The sequence below is a fragment of the Zonotrichia albicollis genome, chromosome Z, assembly GCF_047830755.1.
Source record: "Zonotrichia albicollis isolate bZonAlb1 chromosome Z, bZonAlb1.hap1, whole genome shotgun sequence".
Taxonomy (NCBI): domain Eukaryota; kingdom Metazoa; phylum Chordata; class Aves; order Passeriformes; family Passerellidae; genus Zonotrichia; species Zonotrichia albicollis.
This window is the reverse complement of record NC_133860.1, coordinates 78,946,829-78,958,577: the sequence shown is the minus strand read 5'-3', so window position 1 is coordinate 78,958,577 and position 11,749 is coordinate 78,946,829. Positions and strand designations below refer to the sequence as shown.

General features: G+C 51.8%; 1 protein-coding gene across 2 annotated transcripts; it reads left to right on the top strand.

Annotated features, from left to right (window-relative positions):
* The first annotated feature begins 496 nt into the window (after positions 1–496).
* On the top strand, positions 497–4,883 carry KLF4 (KLF transcription factor 4). 2 transcript variants are annotated; one of them, XM_074532871.1, is made up of 5 exons: positions 675–808; positions 895–1,012; positions 1,152–2,043; positions 2,127–2,291; positions 3,770–4,883. In XM_074532871.1, the coding sequence occupies exons 1-5, from the start codon at positions 804–806 to the stop codon at positions 3,943–3,945; spliced, it is 1,356 nt and encodes a 451-aa protein (XP_074388972.1). In that variant the 5' UTR covers positions 675–803; the 3' UTR covers positions 3,946–4,883. The 2 variants fall into 2 exon arrangements, with proteins under 2 accessions (XP_074388973.1, XP_074388972.1); XM_074532872.1 differs by having other exon boundaries at positions 497–1,012.
* The last annotated feature ends 6,866 nt before the right edge of the window (positions 4,884–11,749 follow it).

The window sequence follows — 11,749 nt, the reverse complement described above, 5'->3', positions numbered from 1 at the left end:
GGATGCTCCGTCCCACCTCCCTCCCTCGCTCCCTTCCCGACGATTCCCGCCGGGAGTTCCCTCCCCGCCGCCGGTGCGGGAGCCCCCGTGGCGCGCGGGCATCCCCAGCGCGGGTGTCCCGTGTCCCCCCGTCCCGCCCCGCCGCTCCGCGTCACCGCCGCGCCCGCGTCACGGGGCGCTCGGGGCGGAGCCGCCGCTCGCTCCTTGCGCTCCCCGGAGCCGGCCCGGCCCGCCCCGTCCCCCTCCTTTCTCCCCACATGTCCGTTTGTTGTCGCCGTCGCCATGGCGGCGGGGGCGGCGCGCCCGCCAAGTGAGGTGATAAGAGGGAGCGGCGGCGACAGGACCGCGCAGTGCCGAGCGGGGCGCGGCGGCGGCGGAGCGCGCCCGGCGCATCCCTCCTTCCATCCAGCCCTCCTTTCCCCACTGGCACCACCGCGCCCCGTCCGTCCTGCCCGGCTCCCCACATGGCCGCGGCTCCTCGGGAAACGCCTAGCGCCGCCGCCCTGCCGGTGCCGGAGCCGCGTTGCCGGGCGGCGGCCGCCGCCTCCTCCTCATCCTCCTCTTCCTCGTCCCCGCGGCGCCGCTAGCGCCCCGCGCCCCGCTCCGCGCAGCGCCGAGCTACAAGAAGAAGAAGCAGCAGCAGGAGCAGCAGCCCGGCGCTCCCGCGGCACCGCCCCGGCGGCGGCGCTGCGCCGGCTCCGCGCGGCTGGACGGCGCGTCCGTGCCGCCTTCCCTCCCTGTGCTCCGCGCCGGCGCTCGGGACCACGGCGGCGGCGGCGGCTCGGCGGGACGCCCCGGCACGGATGCGGTGGGTGCCGGCTGCGGCTGCTGCCTTCCCTCCGTCCCCCTCCGTGCCCGGCCGCCGGCTGACTCGGCTGTGTCTCCCCACCGCAGGCAGCCCCCCGGCGAGTGCGAGATGGCGCTCAGCGGCACGCTCCTTCCCTCCATCGCCACCTTCGCGGCGGGCGCCGCGGGCCGCGAGAAGGCGGCGCGGCCCGCGGGCCCCGGCAACGTGAGTATCGGCGCCGCGGCGCCGCGACACGGACGGGGCCGGGCGGGACGGGCCGGGGCCGGGGCCGGGCGGGGCGGGGGCCGTCGGGGCGGGCGCGGCGCCGTGCGGCCGGCGCTGAGCCGTGCGAATGTCCCCGCAGCGCTGGCGGGAGGAGCTGTCGCAGCTGAAGCGGCCGCCGCCGCTGTCGGCGCGGCCGGTGGAGACGCCGCCGTCGGAGTTGGAAGGCGCCGCCGCTCTCGGGCCCCGCCGCGACGCCGAGGAGTTCAATGAGCTGCTGGACTTCGACTTCATCCTCTCCAACTCGCTCATGCACCAGGAGCCCGCCGCCGCCGCCATAGTGGTGGCCCCCGCCGCCACCCCGGCCCCCACCGCCAGCCCCTGCCCCGCCGGGCCCTTCGCCTACCCGCTGCCCCGGCCCGAGCCCGCCGGTCTCCTCTACGGCGGCGGCGGCGGCTGCGACGGGGCTCCTGCCGCCGGCTCCGCCGCGCCCTTCAACCTGGCCGACATCACCGACGTGTCCCCGTCGGGAGGCTTCGTGGCCGAGCTGATGCGGCCAGACCTGGACGCGGTGTACCTGCCAGCGCCGGCCGCGCTGCCGCCCCTGGGCAGCCTGCAGGGCAAGTTCGTGGTGAAGGCGGTGGGCGACTACAGCCACCCGGGGCTCAGCCCCAAGAGCGGCCCCGCCGCCCCGCCGCCCGGCGCCGACGGCCCCGGCGCTCCCTACACCTCCCTGCCGCGGATGTGTCCCAAAATCAAGCAGGAGGCCGCGCCGCCCTGCACGCTGGCCCCGCCGCCGCCGCACGGGAGCAGCCCCCGAGGAGCCCCCCAGCACGACTTCGCCCTGGGCAGCCGGCCGCTGCCCGCCCGGAGTACGCCGTCGCTGGGGCCCGAGGAGATGCTGGGCGGCAGAGACTGTCTCCCCGCCACGCCGGGGCTGGGCCACCCGCCGCTGCCGCCGGGGTACCCCCCGGCTCCGGGCTACCCCGCCTTCCTGCCCGAGCAGCTCTCTCCCGGAGCGCTGCAGTACCAAGGTGAGTCCCCGCGGTGCTGCTGGGGCTGCGGATTGTCCCGGCTTGGGCGCTGGCCGTGCTCACTCCTCCCTGTCCGCCCCTAGAGCTGATGCCGCCGGGGAGCTGCCTGCCTGAGGAAACCAAGCCCAAGAGGGGACGGCGGTCATGGCCTCGGAAAAGGACGGCCACACACACCTGTGACTATGCGGGCTGCGGCAAAACCTACACCAAGAGCTCTCATCTCAAGGCGCATCTGAGAACCCACACAGGTTAGTCCTCCCAGCGCCGGGGTCAGGGGGATGTCCTGGCCTGAGGGGCACGGGATATGACCCCCTCACACAGTGGAAGGGTTAAAAGCACCAAGGCTTTTCCTTGCTGGGTTTCCGGGCTTTTTTTTTTCCTCCCCCCTTGGCTACGTGAAGTCCTGAGCAGTCTTCACTTATTGGCTTGACATTTTACTTAATGGTTCAGAGTGACTCAGATGTGGGAGCGGGTGGGTTTCTTGCCAAGTCAGAGTTTGTTCCTTCTCTCTTGCTGTGTGGCTAGCTAATTAGCAGGTAGCTGGAAGCCGGCAGGGATTTGTTGCTCCGATTGTGTTTGCCCACTTCTGAGAAGACAGCAGCCCTCTCTCGAAGATAACTATTTTCGTTGCTGGTGAAGTGCTTTGCACATGCACCCGTGTCTTGGTTGGCTGTAGGGCAAGAGGTTGTGCACCTCTACAAGTTGTTGCTTCCTTTTTGGGAAAACCGAGATAGATTCCCTGTAGAGCAGGGTTTTTTTCAGCTGAGCTGGTAGCACCAATGGGGTGCCTTGTCCACCATCTCCCCCTGCACCAGCAGAGTTTAATTGTCGATTGTCCAGTGCTAGAATTGGGATAAAATCTTCCCAAAGTGCGTGTGTGTGTGTGCCCAGTCTCTAACTTTGCAGCTGAGTGCAGAGTTGCAGTAACTGAGCTTGTGAAAGCAGGTACAGCACGCAGGTTTCGCCAGCGTGGGCATTCCGCAACAGTGACTAAATAACCTGGGAATTTGCATAATTTGAATCCCTGGGTTGTGAACCTGATTCAAAACTTTCTCCTGAAGGGGAGATGGGAAAGGGAAAACACACTGGTGCGGCAGTAGTTAAGCTATGTCTTCGGGTAATGGCAGAAAGGGGAAAAAAATTGAGCAAGTGAGCAGTGAAAATCTCCCTCAAGCCAGTCAGCACCATCCCCAGGATGTGTAGGACAGGGAGTTTATAATTGTTGGGGAAGCTCATCTTGCTATCGACAGTAGTTTTTGTATAATGAAGACACTAGTAAGACTGAGTCCTTAATCAGGCCGAGTTAATGAAAACAGTTTCCGGCTGTTTTTTTATTCTTGAGACCTACAATTATCTAAATACATTGTCTGCTGAGCTATTTCTGGTTGCTATTTTGATTGTGTAACACCGCCAGCAAAAATACACACTCAGGTGCTCTGAAGCCTGGTGTGCAAGGCAGTGAAAAAGAGCATTTTAGTGAAGATTTAAGTGACACTAGCATTTCATAGCACCTTGAAAAGATGTACATCTTGAAAAGACAGCCTTGCTGTTTCAGTCTTTTAGTCTTTGTAGTTTGTTTGCAGCTGCTTCATGAAATTCATTGCTTTTGACCACTCTTTGATTTATCTAGGACTGCTTGAAAGAAGGTGCTGCAAATGGTAGCCACAAAAAAACCCAAAAAATCCTGTGTTTCACTGCTTGCTTTTTGGGGTTTTTTTTTTCACAGGTGAGAAGCCTTATCACTGTGACTGGGAAGGCTGCGGGTGGAAGTTTGCCCGGTCCGATGAACTCACCCGTCACTACAGAAAACACACGGGCCACCGCCCTTTCCAGTGCCAGCGCTGTGACAGAGCCTTCTCCAGGTCGGACCACCTCGCCCTACACATGAAGAGGCACTTCTGATTTGGGAAAGCAGTGGATCTTTCCCTCGACTGCCACAGAGATTCAGTATTTACAGCACAAGGACTGTCTTCCACAAGACGGGGAGAACTCATTTTAAGCACTACAGATAATCGAGGTGAAGTCTTCCAAAGAGTGGAAAAGAGGGATAACTGCATATGGACATTGCAACTTTCTTTTTTTTTTATAGTTATACACTTAAGAGAACCAAAGACATTGGGGGTCAGTGACTGGATCTTCTATCATTCCATTTGTAAATCCAACTTGAATTATTTCTGGACTACAGACTGCCAAGGAGTGACTGGAAGTCACGGATATCAGGGTTAAACAGACTGTATGTAGTTCGGAGGGTGGGGATATTACACAGGGAAATTACATTCCCTTAATTTCCTTTCAATGCAATATTAGATGTACATGTCGTCTTGTACTTTCTTTTTTTTTTTCTTTTTCCTTCTAAAAGCCATTACAATGTTAAAAGAGGAGGAAAAATTCAGGTACAGAATTATATTTTAAAAGCCTATTTCATGGTGCTTAGTGACTGTTGGTTCTAGAGGTACCAAAAACAGGAAGCCAAAGTTCTCAAACTGCTGCATATCTGACAAGGAACTATTTTTTATCTTCCGATTGCCAATTATGACCTAAATCAGGTGAATAACCCTGGTTTATCTTTTTTATTAAGAAAATAACTTTATGCAGACAGTCTGTAATGCACTGTGGTTTCGATGTGCAATAGTTTGTACAATGGTTTATTCCCAAATATGCCTTAAGCAGAACAAATGTTTTCTATATAGTTCTTTACATAATAAATATGTAATATAAATTTAAGCAAACTTCTATTTTGTATATTTGTAAACTACGAAGTAATAATGAACATTTTGTTGGAATTTGTATTTTGCATATTCAAGGTGAAAATAAGTTTTAAATAAACCTATAATATTTTATCTGAACGGTTGCTCTAGTTTTTTTCTGTGTATGGACATGGCCAAAGGAAGTTTGTTAGGTATTTGTTGGTGGTTGAGTTTACCAAGGCAAGGAGGGGGTGGTGGCAAAATGCTTGTAGTCTCAAGACTCTGAAAGACAGGATTGTGTAAGTGCAGTGCTGATGTAACATCTCTTTTTAGGGAAAAAGGTGTATGGAAAGTTTTTGCTCTAGATGTCAAGTTGCTGCTTATCTCACCTGTATGGGTAAAACTGTAATTTATGATTTTTAAAGTAACTCAGTTTAAATGATTTTTTAGAGGACAGTTTTGTTGAGGACATAAGACCTTGTGCATCTGATGATAACAAATCCTAGAATTATTTTCATTTTTTTAGCAGCCTTTTCAGCAATTAAGGATTCCCATCTTCATTGCCTTGGATTTCTTAGGCAAGCTGGTGTACCCACCTCAGTGTGAGCGAAGGAAAACCCACTCAGTAATGTCGGGCAAAGAATTAAACCCGGCTCGGAGAATAAAGGCTGCGCACACAAAACTCCGCTTAATCACCCGCACGGAGTTCTCTCTTGAAACCTGCTGTGTCCTGGGAGCCCAGTCACTCCACGAGGAGCCAGGATTCCTGCAGGAATGCACGCGTATCCGGGGAAGGCTGACCATGGACGCGTGGCTGCGAGGTCCCCAACGCGTGCGGCGCCGCAGCTCTGGGGGCGGCGAGCCCGCCCCGGGTCACCGCCAGCCCCGCGGTGCTTCTCCTTCGGGACCTCGCTGTTCCAGCTGCCTCGCAGGAACGCGCGGCAAACAGATGATTTCCACATTAGTGCCTGGGTGAACGGGATCTGGTTTTCTCGCTGCTCTTCGGATAAAAGGGAAGAAGCGATTCCTCTTCAGCTGATTCGTAATGTCTGTCAGATAGGAATTTGGGTGTATGTGGTGCACAATAAAGCTGAGGGGGAAAAAAACCAGCACGCATGAGGCTTTTGTATCTTTGTAGTAGTTAAAACAAAAGTGTAAATATCAACTTTTTATGCCCTAATGTGCCTTTGGAATGCTACTAAAGTCCAAATTTCCATGTGGTGTTTGTGTAGGGACCGTTGCCATTTCTCCCTCAGTTCGTGTAAGTAATATAATGATGCAGAAAACATTTCTCACCCCTTATCGCCTAGGCATGCTTCGTTTAACTGAAAGCTATCTTTGGTGATTTGTTTTATAGGTAACACAAGGAGTAGGGAATGTCTTGTTTGGTTTGCAAATAGCAGGCATTTAAAGCTAAATTAAAGTTATGAGTCATCCTTTATCTGAAGCTTTTTCCATGTGAAAACTTTTTTACAATTAAACCAGGCATTTTTTTACCTCCTCTGTTGCTCTGCCTGTGAATTCTGGATGAGAGATCCAAGGTCAGCATTGAAACTGGCATGTGCTGAGGGCCTGAAATGTCATTGTCCCATCCGATAATGCTGGAGTACACTTGGTAGGTGTGGGATCTCCTTTGTATGGCTGCCATTCAAAACTTCTTACATAGGTGCAAGATCTATGTTCTAGCACATCTGTGAGTACAGAAATCTGAATATTTCATCTGGGAAACTGGTTTCTTTTGCTTTTCAAGCATTCTGTCATTATACACCCTTAAGAATTTTGTAAGGCACTGTAGCACTTAGTAAGGCATTATCTGCTACAGCAAGCTTCAGCTTTTGCTTGATGTTTTTATGGACCCTAGGTTTCTAGTTGCATGAACAATGGCATTCTTGAAACAGAGCATTGTTCCCTATTCCACTTGAATTTTTTTTTAAATTCCTTTTTTTTTCTCCCTGATCCTAACCAAGCTGTCTTCACGTATGAATTTCCAGACTGAAAAAGACAGGACTGTAACTTTGTATTTAAAAGGAAATGCTGCTGTGTCTTTAACCATTTCAAAATTGCTGCTCCTATACTTTTTTGGGAGGACAGGAGCCAACTGCTCACTTTTTGCCATACAGCATTCAACACATGAGAGGCAGTCCTTACTCTTAAGGAGGTCTCTAGGGGAAATGCTGAAATGGGCAATGCTCTGGTAAGTAGAGCTGGAAACAGCACGTTGTGTTTGCCACCTGTTTCGTTGTGTCTGCGATCCTGGAGTTGCACTTAGGTGCAGGATTGCACATGGATGCAGTGAAACAACACATGTATCAAAAAGCGTATCTCATAAAAACATATGTAAAACACCGAGAAGTCTTGTAAGTATGTCTTGAAAAACAAGATTTGTTTAGCGTTGCTAAAGCTGTACATGTGCCACTTTGCTGGGGCATCTAGAAGTCAGGGTTTGAGGTTATTAGGGGTGGCCTCTCTGACATGGGGTGAGCACCTCCAGAGCTGCCCCAGAGCACTATTTCAGCTACTGAAGGCAAAATCTCTTGCGGCAGGGAGTTATCTCTGCAGTCAAACTACAGCCGTCCTTAATCCTGCTCACCCCTAGCCCAAATCTCTCTCTGGAGCGCGCTTAGCATGTAGAGATGGAGCTGCTTAAAACAAGATGGCACATGCCTGCCTGCCGAGTGCCAAGTATTCAAAAGTAGCACCAGAGCAAAAATCTTCTCAGAGCCACAGCTGCCATGCACTTGTCTGCTGCACACCATGGCCTGGGAGCCTGGCTTTGACTGTGGCCCAGAACAAGTGGCTTCAGCCACCCCCTGTCACACGGAGGGCTCCTTGCAAGGGAGTCTTCTCATCCCTCGTGGTGGCTACCAGATCCTGCTGCAGCTGAACTCAACAGCGAATCCCACAAGGATTTATATTAAGCTGATATGAATCAGTGAATTTCATTCTCCTTCTCTTTAATAAGGGAAGATCAGAGAGTGCTGCGGTTAATCACCCCGAGTGCTAACGGTTCGACAGAATTAGTTTACACAGGTTTCCTATGGGAGTGTGCTGGATCTTGGAGCTAGCCTGCTTTCACTGGAGTCCCTGGCAGGCACTTTTAACAGCATTTGAGTGCAAGAATTTCCAAATTAACCTGTGTCTGTCCCTGGGCTTTCCTCCTCTCAGTGCAATTGGGTCACGTGCTCAAGGGCAGCAGGAGAATAGGAATGGTTGGCAAGCTGGGGACAGAGAGAAAAAGGGTTACAGCACTCGAGTAGGACTTGGGCAGGGATCTGGATGTTGTAGAAGAGCTGGTAGGAGGAAGTAAACTCAAGGTATGGTGAGCTAAACTGATAACGGAGAGGAAGAGGAACACCACCAGAACCACCAGCGGCACCGCCATGTGTTGACTCAGGCTTGCCAGGAGAGCACTCCAGATTAAACATCTGCATTTAGGCTCGGTGGATGTATCTCTGGACACAAAGATGAGTGTGTACTTAAAAGAGGGGGAAGGCCCATCATTCACCGAAATTTAATTGAGGTCACATTGGCTTGGAGCCACAGGGGAACACACCCACATTCCCCTGTCTGCCGTACACCTGGATGACTCACGTTCCGTCTGCCCTTCGCTCTTGCCGTGACTTTACCAGGGGAACATTTTCATTACTGCTGAAGGCATTGCCACTGAGCGCAGAAATTGTCTCTGCGGCATGGAAGTGGGTGGTGGTGGTGGATCTGCAGCCTTGTTCTCCACCCTGGATGCATATAGGTATCTGGTAGTCTCTTTTTCACCTTTGGATGCATTACCTGCGAGCCCTCGAGGCTTGAACCTTAATGGTGTGAAAGACGGGAGGGGAAAAAGTGGCTTGTGCTTTATTAATGTTTATTCTATATTTAGAGCGTGTGTTCCCAGAGATTTACAGGAGACAGGCAGCCCTAATAGCTGCTCACAAGAGGCATTAGACAGCTGCACCTTTTCCCTTCAGTAATGTTTTCCGTACTCTTGGAGCTGTGACTTCTTTTGTAACCAAGATGGTGATTTTCACACAGACCTGGCTAGCTTGGGGTCAACCTCATGACTTGCTAATTAAGAAGAAGAAGTTTTAGGGAACACGGGAACACGCTAAGCTGCTTTCACTGTGAAACCTGGGTGAGCAGAAGGGTAATCATGTGCTGCTATCACCGCAGCCATCTTGCTGCAACCCTGAAAAGTTTTGCATGGTTTTGCTTTGGGTACAGCGTGCTTGTTTATCAAGCACAAGCTAAGGCTTGCTTAAATCTTGCCATTCAAGTTCTCCACTGTTAAGCTTTCAGGCTTTATTCAACAAAATAATCCAGCTTCCCTATGTTATTTGGTTTAAGGCCTTTAATTTTAAGGAGAGATATCCCACAGTTATCCAGAATGATTTAGCCCACTACTGCTGCAGCAGTTAGGAAAGATCTGACAGGAAATCCATGCCACCAGCACAAAGGGGTTTCTTTACCGGGAGCCTCCTCGATGGTGCTCAGAGTCTGTTTGTGCACGTCCCAGTGTCACAGAATCACAGAGTCGCAGAATCACAGAATAAGCTGAGTTGAAAGAGACCCTCAAGGATCATCAAGTCCAACTTCTGGCCCCGCACAGAACCATCCCTGAGTCCCACCATGTGCCCAAAAGCATTGTCCAAATGCCTCTTGAACTCTGTAGGCTTGGTGCCATGCCCATTTCCTGGGGAGCCTTTTCCAGTGGCCAACCATCCACTGGGGGAGGATCCTTCTCCTAATATCCAACCTCAACCTTTCCTGACACAACTTCGGGCCATTCCCTGGTCCCCACAGAGCACAGATCAGTGCCTGCCCCTCCTGTTCCCCTCATGAGGAAGCTGCAGAGCTGCTCTGAGGCCTCTCCTCACTCTCCTCCATCTCAACTGACCCAGCGCCCTCAGCTGCTCCTCATGGAGCTTCCCCTCAAGGCCCTGCACCATCCCCATGGCCTCCTCTGCACTCTCTGACAGTTTAATGCCTCTTTAACCCTGTGGTGCCCAGAACTGTACCAATATTCCAGGTGAGGCCTCCCCGGCCCAGCGCAGAGCAGGACAATTCCTGCCTGGCCCGGCCGGCCATGCTGGGCCTGGTGTCCCCAGGACAGGGATGTCCCTGCTGGCTCCAGCTCCCACTGCTGGCTCATGTCCGTGAGCTGGCTCATCAACCAGGACCACGAGGACCATCCCAGATGCAGAATCTGTCACTTTCACCCATTAAACTCCATATAGCTAGCTGTTGATTGCCCAGGCCTCTCGTTCGTCCAGGTCTCTCTGTAGGGCCTCCCTACCCTCAAAGGACTCAGCTGCTCCTCTCAGTTTCGTATCACCTGTGAACTTGCCCAGTGTCCCTTCCAGTCCTTTGCCCAGGTCATTTACAAAGATGTTGAAGAGCACAGGGCCGAGGATAGAGCCCTGTGGAGCCCTGGCAGAAGCAGAATATTTGCTGTGCTTTGCCCTTCCAGCTCTGGAAAGGCATGGGAAGACTCTCTGATTTGGCTGGCCTGAGGAACCAGACCTGCATTTTCCATGTGGAAAAATGTGACTCCATGGGCTTTTGCCACTGAGTCCACCCTGTGCTTCCTGCCATGTAGAAATTCTGCAGTGAGGGCTTTTCTCACTTGAGGAAAACAGCTCCTTGAGCTTCCTGCATGAGTTTGATTTCACACACCAGGCCTCTGGGAGGGTGCCATGGTGTCAGCACTGTTCAGTGTCCAAACCTCATCCAGGGTCTTCCTCCTTGGGGAATCTCCTGGGAGCTTAGCACCTGTTGTTGTTATTTTCCTTTTTTTTTTTACGATAAAAATTAATATTGTGAATTAGTATGTTGATAGAGTACTAGGGGCAACACTGATAGCAATTACTGAACCATGTTGGAATTACTCTTTCCAAGCTCTGGAGGAGGTTTTATTCTGTAGATTCCTTTAGATTTGAAGAATACTGATTCAATAATGCTGTTTGCAACATAAGGGGGTTGCCCAAAGGGATGCATTTGTCTTTGCACTGGGATGTACAAGGCTTGGCTGTCCATTCTCAGTTCCCACATCACACTGTTTCAGCAACAGACTCCCCTGGCTGATAAGGGGTGTCTGAATTTGTTGACTGTACAGCAGGTTATTGTTCCATGTTTCAAAATATCAAAATTCTTTCCAGTGGAAAGCAAAACAACCTCACCACTTTCAGCCTTCATGCCTCCCCACTAACTCTTCATGCTCTCTGCAGCTTTAGAGGATATTACAATGCTACTGTCACCTGTACAAGATGTTTGACTGCCTTCCTTCTGCAAACACCTTTTGACCAGCATTTGCTTTGTTCACAGTGTAAAACTCACTCCTATGCAAAGAGACCCACTTGTAACTGTGGTGCAGAGGAGCAGGGCAGTGGCCACTTCTGTCTGGCCATGGGTGTTCTGTCCCAGCCACTGGCGAAAAATGGGGCTGAAAGTCACAAGTGACCCTTAGATGGGTGTCTAAGGTGATCCCGCTTTGCTCTCCCTGGAAAACTCTCTTCCAGGGAGCCCTGATGATTACAGGTTTGTTGAAGCTCAGAAGCCTGAGAAGCACAGATGCCTTTCCAACCTGTGTTTATTTTGTGCTGGAGCTCTGCAGATTCCACTTACTTAATAAATATTTGATCCTCTTTGATGCCTTCCTGAGCTTCTGGCTTCTGAGGGACCTTGTGGCAAGGAGTTCCATGATTAATTAGGAACTGGCCTAAAAATATAGGTGGTAGGGGGGAGAAGAAAAAAGTTATTTATTTTCTGTAGTCTCTGAGGCTGCTGCCTTTCAGATTCCTGCTGTTTCCCCTTTCCCACACACTGCAGAGAAGGAAAGGATCTAACCTATAGCTCCATCTCAGCCTTGAATTTGTTGTGTACTACCAAAGGCTGGAAGGATTTGACTTTGGTTGTGTTTTTAATGAATTTGTGAAGAGAAAGTAAATACAAGATTTTTACATATGCATGAGTTAATCAAGTCTACTGTAGACTGGGAGAATGCCAGGATATTTAGCATAATATGA

Excerpts from the sequence above, each read along its gene's own strand:
- KLF4 (XM_074532871.1), top strand. Across the intron at positions 1,013-1,151 it reads GGCCCGCGGGCCCCGGCAAC|CGCTGGCGGGAGGAGCTGTC; the intron begins GTGAGTATCGGC and ends ATGTCCCCGCAG. Across the intron at positions 2,292-3,769 it reads GCATCTGAGAACCCACACAG|GTGAGAAGCCTTATCACTGT; the intron begins GTTAGTCCTCCC and ends TTTTTTTCACAG.